Genomic DNA, 9,486 nt, shown 5'->3' on the forward strand with positions numbered 1-9,486 from the left:
CCATCCTTCATTGTTATCCCTCTTGTACCTTTCTCTGTATTTGTCCTTCCGTCACGATAGTTGTTATCCTTCCTGTAGCCATCATAAGTGCCTTCCACCTTTCTGTTGGCTCTACTATCCCTTTCTGAAGGATATCCAACAAGTTTGTAACACTCCTTCTTTCTATGATTTCGCATGTGACAGTTCTCACAATACATTGAATTGCCTCCCTTATAGTTGTCATTCCTTTTGGCTTGCATTGCTATGGGATTGGATTTTTCAATATTTACCTGTTGACTTTCATCTTGCACTATTAGAGCATAGGCCTGATTTATAAATGGTACATTGGACTTTATCAGAATTTGCCGCTTAGCTTGATCGTAAGATTCATTCAGACCACTCAAAAATTGCATTAACCTCTGCTCTTGTAGGTACTCAATATAGTCTCTAGACTTTGGACAACCACAGTTCGGAGAAGGAGCTATCAAATCAGATTCACTTCATAACTCCTTCAATTTGGAGAAATACACTGACACTAAACTTGTTCCTTGTTTGAGATTTGCAATAGCTGCGTGTACTTGAAAAATTCGTACTTGATTTACCTTGTCAAAGCTTTCCTTCAGATCCTCCCAGACTAAATGTGCATTTAACGCATACACAATGCTGCTCAACAGGCTCTTTGATACCGTGTTCATGATCCACGAAAGTGCAATCGCATTCACGGTCTCCCACTGTTCGTGAAGCGATTCATCGAATGATTTCTTCGTGCATGTACCAGTCACAAACCCTAGCTTCTTCTAAGCTAGAAGAGAGATCCTCATATCTCGACTCCACACTCCATAATTTTCAGAGCCGGTGAGTTTCACCGGTGTTAAAACACATTCTGATGTGTCCGATGGGTGCACATACAAAGGATGACCATATTCTATGACTATTTTTTCACTTGATGCTTGCGATTGTGAAAGGTCACCCATGGTTTTCAGCTCCGAGCTTCAACGGCAGCAGTACACTTCTCTGCTTCTCCGCTTCTCCGACGAGCTCCAACTCCTCAATCGACAACCCGATCTGATACCATGTCGAAATAGAAGATGAAGAGGATGGATGATTTGGAGAAGAAGACCTAAACAGAGTTGAGAGAAATTTGGGAATTTTTCTTCATCTGAGAGAAAAAGGAAAAGAGTAAAGTGATGTCTTCTATCACTTAGACACTGTGTAATATACATATATATATATATATATATATATATATATATATATATATATATATATATATATATATTTTGTTAACCTCCACTAACAACCACACTTAATAGCTCTTTAACAGACTAATCAGTGTAGGGCCCACACTAATAACCAACTACACATTTACACAATGTGCACAGCAGCAGTGCTAACTACTAACTACACAACACACTACCAACTACTAACTAATTACAGCATCACACCATGTGTCAATAATTGCAACCTAGTAAACAAATATTTTTACAAAGTCACTCCTATAATTTTCTGTTTTCAGACACCAGATTATGTTGTATTGTGAAAATGCTTAAAAGTATATTCTGTTCAACTTGATGCTGATACGGTAGATGAGAATTTCCCAATTTTAAAGCCTAGGAAAAAGTTGCAGACATCTCTTGAAGTAGATATTGCAGACGCCAGATTTTTGTGTTCTTCATTCTCTGAAAAATTTACATATATTACCAAAAGAAAGTAGAGATCAAGAAGGAAGATAAGATAACGCAAACATAGAAGTACGTTGAAATTATTGAAGTGTGTGCAAGTTGGCACAGACATGCCCTTTATCTAAAGAAAGAAACAAGGAAAGAACAATTGATGTTGTTTTCTTATATGATCACTCAACTAATCGTTATTATCTCAAAAATTCGCATTTCTTCTTGATTCCAATTTTCTTCAATAATAATAATTATTAGTTGAGTGACCATCTGAGAAATCAATTCAGAACAATTGGTACTGTTTTAGTGAATGTAATGTGAAGTAGTTTAGGAACTTTTACTTATTAACTTGAAATTCTGCATTTGATCTTATGACTCTGGTTGAAGGTTGCTATCCAAACACCTTGAATTGTGAGTGAAGGCCAATGAAACATGTAAACTTGCCCCTTGTCTTGATGATGAAAATGAGTAAATGACTTACAAAGAATAATGGTTGCGTATGTCCTTCGCGTGCTCTTTGATCAGTCACTTTTCAGTGCTTTAAGGCAGATTTAACATCCCTTGATGACCATGTGTGTGTGATAAACATGGTCACAATGCAAGGACATATTTCTTTCTCTGTCATGATAGTGAAGAAAACCAAACTTTTCTTTTGATGGTTCCATAATTATTTATTTTTTTGGTTTCATTAACTTCTATTTTCAGCCTCTAGCAGAAATGCAATGTAAGACTGCGTACAATAGACCCTTGTGGTCAGGCCCTTCCTCGGACCCTACACATAACGGGAGCTTTAGTGCACCGGGATGCCTTTATTAACTTCTATTTTCAATTTTAAAGAAAGTGGACCACTTTGAGAGGCTAGATGAAGATAACTAGGCAGTTGCTAGACATGATTAACTTCAGAAATATCTTGTGAATGGTCAATTTGTGTGATCTTGAATCCTTCTATAATCTATAGCTATACATTACAGGTAATAGGTGCACAAAATATCTCACATTAGTAGGTTCTAGAGAAGGGCCACACCTCAAGGGGTGTGATGTTGACACTCTAACCTAATGCAAGCATTAGTGTCCATTTCCACGGCTCGATCCCCATGATCTATAGGTCACACAGAGACAACTTTTATTGTTGCTCCAACACTCTCCTTCTAGATATTACAGAGAATAACGTGATGAATCCGTAACAAAGTAGGCTATGATCCTTTAAAGATCAGCAAACTCGAAATCAGATGAGTAGGCTATGATCCTTTAAAAATCAGCAAACTTGAAATCAGATGAGTTGGATGTCATGATCGGTTACATACAATAACAACAACCGCAGCTCAATTCCAAGCAAGTTGAGGTCGGATATATTAATCCTTTTTGTCCAGTATTGTGTTACATATGCCACTCAAATTTGAATATTGACCAAGACTTGGGTACAATAGAGAAAATAAAATTAAGAAAACAGTGATTTTCTTGAGAAAACGGGAAAGTACAGATCAAGACAGATTGTTACTGCTTCCTGACATGAGAGCAATATCCAATGAATCTTTTATGCATGCTCAATTCTTTGCCCTAGCTCAAAGGGCACCGACTATGACTTCAGCCTCTGGTGACTGACTCTCTTCATGCCTTATTAACTGTACATGTTGTACCATCAAAATAACTTCAAACACCAAACCAACAACAGCAACATACACAATGTAATCCTACAAGTGAAGTTGGGATATTTAGGTGGTTTCTACGCAACCTCACCCCTACCTTGTGAAGGTGGAGAGGTTGTTTCCGACTCAAAACACCAAACAATATTGAAGAAAGTTCCTCGTGATAAAAAATGTCTACTCCAAATCATTACATAAAGTTATTCCCGATTGTATTTGCACCATTAGATAAAAGATTTATCTTTTATAGGGACGGAGCCATAGTGGTTGTTACTTGTTACGGGTTTGGCAGAATACAGTAATTTTGGCATAAACTCACTCTATATTTTTGTTAAAAAAAATCATTTTATATGTACAAACAATCTATGCAGAACAACATAAACGAAAAATCCTGGCTCCGCCTCTGTGTTAAGAAGATCAATTTAGGTTTGAAAAGGATTCTCTTTCTACCACCTTTAAATATTTACAAATTCAAGTTCTATCTAATGACAGTAAGGGAGAAGAGCTTTGGTGCAACAGAAAGAGTTACTGTCGTGTGAGAGAGATTAAGGATTCAAGTTGTGGAAAACAACCTCTTGCAAAAGTTTTAGGTAAGACTACTTACAGTAGACCAAATGTGTCCCAACAATATAAGGTAAGACTGTGTACGATAGACTAAATGTAGTTCAATCCTTCCTCAGACGGAGTTGTTTGCACTGGAGTGCCCTCTTTTATTTACAACCAGTAAAATTCTTATCACTATATTGCCAACATACATAATTTAAATCAGAAGTTGAATAACTATTGGAGCGTAAGAGTTGTTCTCTGCATCAAGAGTTGGGCTATACGTCGTCCTATGAACCGACAGACATGCCCATAATGGACCATGTGTAATAACATCAACTGAAAGGGCAAGGATGGTGCATTGCACCAAAAGTCAAAACTTGGTTTGGGAAATTGGAATGCAATACAAAAAACTTGTTTTTGGTAAAATTTCATGTCATCATAATTCAGTTCAAATTTGAAATGGCATAATTCAAATTGTATGGTGATGTTGTATGGAAGCACTGTTAACTTACTTTAGCTATACGTAATTCCAGATATGGCCAACTGCATCTCATAATGCTAATGGAAGAACCAATCAAAATGTACATTTTAGACATTGTGAAAAAGAAACATCAATAAATGTACTGAGAAGTTTCAATTCTTCTCCTGATATTGAAAGATGCATTAATTGAAAAAAAAAACATATGAGATCTCAATATTGTCACCTCAAAAAAGGTCTATATAAACTTATAACAATGAAAACTCAAATCAGTAGACCTTCTAATTGCATAAATCTTGCTCAGGTTGTTCTCTTCTTTGCTTCATTTTTTTTTCTTTTTCCTAGATTGTCTTGAACATATGTTGAGCAGAATTATTTTTGTTTTTGTGAATATTCTGCATTTTATGTTTAAACTGACACATTGTATTTTTCCCTTAATGACTCTATGCAGTTGAGATCAAAATTTGAAGGCTAATCATCCACAAGATATGGAGCAAGAACTAGATCTCTCCAAGAGCCTTGACAAGAAAGAAGCTGTCATCATGCAGAATATCGACGAGGATGAGATTTTCCCAGCTGAAAAAAACAGGATGTTTTGCACAAGGAAAATAGAAAGCAATAAAAAGACTAAGACACGCTTAATAACGATGCAAAGCCTGGACTCTGAAAAGGAATCACCAGTACATGGAAAATCCTTGTGTCGTGCAAGATCATTTAGTTCTCATTTTCTAATAAACATAGATGAGATGATGAATGATGGTGATAATGAAAAAGGTGCACTTATAAGCAAGACTTCAAGTGGAAAAATGGGAATTTTCTCATTCGATCGATCCTCCCTTTCCTCATCAAGCATCTCTGATGATGTGATGTTAGAAAATTCACAAAAAGGTAAGAAAATCACAAGACATCAGAACATAAAATTAGCAGCCACAATTATGGCAGTGAACACATATATACCAGCAGCTAGGTTGCCTTTTTTATGTATTTGAATGTGATTTCTGAAAGAAGTCCCATTTTTTTGTTGTTCAGAGAATAACATATTGAAATCGAAGGATCAGGAGGATGAAGATTCATGTAGCTGGAGAAGAATTCAAATTGAGCCTACCTTACGTATACGTCTCAAGGTGGTTAATGCATAGATAATCTCTTATGAACATTCTACTGCTTTATATTAAGTAAGAACATATTACAATTTTTCAACTTGTTTTTGTAGTTTCAAGATGTGAAGTACACGGTGGCACTGAAGGGAGTGGAGAATTCTGATACAGAAAAGTGCATACTTCAAGGAGTGAGTGGTTCAGCCTGTCCAGGAGAAATTCTCGCTTTGATGGGACCTTCGGGTGGTGGTAAAACAACCTTACTCAAGCTTTTAAGTGGAAAGGTGAAAAATGATAGTGGCACTATTACTTTCAATGACCTGCCCTATAACAAGTCATTGAAACAAAGGTAAATTCACAAGTCCTGAGACAAAATTTCCTATAGTTGATCAAATGTAAAATTTACTGATAATCACTCAACAGGATCGGATTTGTACTGCAAGATGATGTTGTTTTTCCCCATCTTACTGTGAAAGAAACCTTAACATATGCTGCTTTGCTTCGTCTTCCTAATACGTTATCTAAAGAGCAGAAAAAAGAGAGAGCTATTAGAGTTATTAATGAGCTTGGCCTAGAAAGGTAACTTCTTCATTTTCTATTACCAAAAAAAATCTTTCATTAAAGTGTTATGATTATACCACATAAAAAGAACAAAATATTTTCGATCACATGCTAGAACTCACACATGCTAAAAACATCAGAAAGAATGGAATACGTGGGAAAGTCTTGTTATGTCGAACTGTCACTAGTTTAACTTTCTTCATGCTTCTAAGATTGTAATGTTTTCTAAAGTTGGACACTGAAATGTAATTTCAGGTGCCAAGACACTATAATTGGAGGGGCATTTGTTAGAGGAGTTTCAGGAGGCGAAAGAAAACGAGTATGCATTGGAAATGAAATACTTCTGAATCCATCACTTTTATTCCTAGATGAGCCAACATCTGGTCTGGATTCAACCACAGCACTTCGAATCATGCAGATGTTATGTAACATTGCCAGGGTATTCATTGTCAAAGAGTCTCATCAATTCATAATAGCTTTTGTATAAGTCTCATTGAATAAAGCATCTTATATTTGATAGGCTGGAAAGACAGTGGTAACAACAATACATCAGCCATCGAGTAGACTATTCAGCAGATTCGATAAGTTGATTCTCTTGGGACAAGGCAGCTCACTGTATTTTGGAAAAGCCTCCGAGGCAATGCTGTATTTCTCTTCAATTGGTTGTTCTCCCCTTATAGCCATGAATCCAGCAGAGTTTTTAATTGATCTTGCGAATGGAAATATAACGGAAAAGTCTATACCTTCAGAACTAGAGGGCAAGCTTTTACCAGGAAACCATCATTTCAAAAGCCAAAATGAAGGACCATCGCCAGCTGATGTTCATGAGGTATAAGAGATCATCCTTCTTTTCTTAATCTGTGTGATAAACCATATTATTATGATAACATATACTTAAAAACCAAATATTTCAGTATTTCGTTGGGGCATATGAGTCAAGAGCTGCCAACATAGAGAAAATAAAGCTCCTGAATCATCGCCCGATAGAAGAAGATTCTGAAGTGCAGAGTTGGCCTAATTCAAGAGATTCTGGTGCAACCTGGTGCCAACAGTTTACAATTCTTTTCAGAAGAAGTCTCAAGGAGCGAAGCCACGAGTATTTCAGTAGTCTTCGGATAACTCAAGTCATAGCAACAGCTATTATTGTTGGCTTACTATGGTGGCGTTCAGATACTTCATCTCCTAAAAGAGTTTCAGATCAGGCAAGTAATGTGTTCCTTACAACAAAGATCATTTTTTCTTTAAACAAGCATGCTTCTTTAGAGTGGCGGAGCCAGAAATTTTACTAAGGGGTGTCAAAATAAATCATATATACATCAAACTAGTAAAATTTCAACCTAGCTAACCAATGTAATTTTCTGGCGAGACATCCCTTAGCATAAGGTGGCTCCGCAACTGCTTCTTCCTAGTCCTTCAACTAATTTGGTTAGGAAAACATTGCAGGCAGGGATGCTGTTCTTTATTTCAGTATTTTGGGCTTTCTTTCCCCTATTTACAGCAATCTTCACATTCCCACAAGAAAGGGCTATGTTGGTTAAAGAGAGATCGGTGAATATGTACAAGCTCAGTGCCTATTTCATAGCCAGAATCACCACTGATCTTCTCCTGGACCTAGTGTTGCCTGTAACATTCTTGGTGATTGTCTACTTTATGGTTGGATTGAAGCTGACATTCAATGCATTTTCTTTAACTCTGCTCACAATTTTCCTCAGCATAATTGCTGCTCAGGTTAGAAGTTATGATTTTTGTTTTCTGCAATTACGCCGTTTCATTTTGTTTGTCTTTTCTTTTTTGGAAACTCTTTAATTTCAACTTTTCATATGAAATGTTTAATACCACAAGAGTAAACGACATTTTGGTACATTCTACATATCTTTGCTTTAAGACCGCAAGATTCAAAAGTCTTCTTTACTTTCTTAAACTCTCTGTATCAAGTCAAAATCAGACAAACAAATTGAAATAGAGGGGAGTATCATATATCTAAGAAGAGTTGAGTTTGATATGACATTTGACGTTCACTATGTTCAGGGCTTAGGTTTGGCTATAGGTGCAGCATTCATGGATGTGAAAAAAGCAACAACTTTTGCTTCTGTTATTCTCATGACATTCATGTTGTCTGGAGGATTCTTTGTCCAGGTAATTAATAATGTCTTATCAGCACATGAGGATATATAAACCAACACTGATGTTAGTTTTATGATAACTATCATAATAAGTTTAATTATATTAACAATAGAACTCTACTAAGGGAATCAAAAGTCCTTTGGGGCTTATGTAAAGGAATTCAATAATATTTGCATTTTCAATGGACGGGATTCAATTGAACCCCGGATTCAATTGAACCCCCTTTGTACCATGTAGCTTCAAGTTACTACTTATTAGGTACAATTTGCACCACTTATCGCCATTTTGATTTGAACCATAAGACAGTAGAGATAACGAACGCGGAGTTGATGAGGAACAATAAATGGACTAGACCAAGAAATAGTTTGTCAACATCAAACAATGTGACTGATTATGATTGTTTCTGAATTGATTGTAGGAAGTTCCAGCATTCATGTCGTGGGTTCGCTATATCTCTATTAACTATTACACATACAGGCTTCTCTTACAGATTCAGTACAAATCCTTGAGAAATTCAAAGTATGGCTCTGTTGATGACTCTAGTGGAGTTGAAGTAGGAGCAATGTTAGTGATGGTTATTGGATATAGGATGTTAGCCTACTTCCTCCTAAGAAAAATGAAACTAAGAACAAGTACATAATTGATAAGTGTTTTTTTTTTAATTGTTTAACATGCAATTTCTACCAATAAGTTGTAACTACAACATTCTGTACTATGTTCTTAATTTGTCTGATATTATCTTTTTAAGACTGGGAATGACATGATATTCCCCAGGCCTCCAAATATGATAGTCTTTGCTTAAATAATTGAAATGGTTCTCCAAACACATGTTATTTTTGTAATCAATATATAATCAGAAACGAAAATATCCAAAGAAAAAGTAAAGTTCCAAGCCCATAGAGAACTGTGTTTCATTAAAGAATTTAATCCCCTCACACTTGCCCAAGGTTTGGATTAATTCTTTCTAGGATAGAATGGAACACTATTTCGCAATACCAGCAATCGAAACTGTAAAAGTGATTGTTAGGAAGGGAGAATTTTAGCTTAATCCGAAGCTGGAGCCAAGCCAACAACGGCGCGAGAGGATTCTCTCTTCTCAATCCTTTAATAGCTGGAATGAGTGTTTCTATTTAAAAACACAAAAGATGTCCTATTCACCATCAATGAGGGAGAAATGAACTCTATTTTCCGTCAATTTTGCAATTCACATTATGAGAAACCGAACAGCACCTCCTTACCACTTCTTGAAGATCATGCAGCTCTTTAATGTGCAATCTTTGAATGCTGTTAAAAAGATCATATCACGCCCATTAATTTAAATCTCATACAAGTATTCTCTTATCTGAATTAACCGTCATTTTGCATATGGATAATTATTTAACCAG

The 9,486-nt window shown here is 36.1% G+C and overlaps 1 protein-coding gene across 2 annotated transcripts; it reads left to right on the forward strand.

The window, feature by feature from the left end:
- The first annotated feature begins 3,797 nt into the window (after nt 1-3,797).
- LOC129904457 (ABC transporter G family member 22-like) lies at nt 3,798-8,886 on the forward strand. 2 transcript variants are annotated; one of them, XM_055980028.1, is made up of 11 exons: nt 3,798-3,885; nt 4,771-5,207; nt 5,349-5,443; nt 5,533-5,765; nt 5,840-5,995; nt 6,233-6,416; nt 6,498-6,806; nt 6,892-7,183; nt 7,425-7,705; nt 8,006-8,113; nt 8,520-8,886. In XM_055980028.1, the coding sequence occupies exons 2-11, from the start codon at nt 4,808-4,810 to the stop codon at nt 8,739-8,741; spliced, it is 2,280 nt and encodes a 759-aa protein (XP_055836003.1). In that variant the 5' UTR covers nt 3,798-3,885; nt 4,771-4,807; the 3' UTR covers nt 8,742-8,886. The 2 variants fall into 2 exon arrangements, with proteins under 2 accessions (XP_055836003.1, XP_055836002.1); XM_055980027.1 differs by lacking the exon at nt 3,798-3,885 and adding an exon at nt 4,465-4,623.
- Nucleotides 8,887-9,486: the final 600 nt, after the last annotated feature.

This window comes from Solanum dulcamara, chromosome 9, assembly GCF_947179165.1.
Source record: "Solanum dulcamara chromosome 9, daSolDulc1.2, whole genome shotgun sequence".
NCBI lineage: Eukaryota > Viridiplantae > Streptophyta > Magnoliopsida > Solanales > Solanaceae > Solanum > Solanum dulcamara.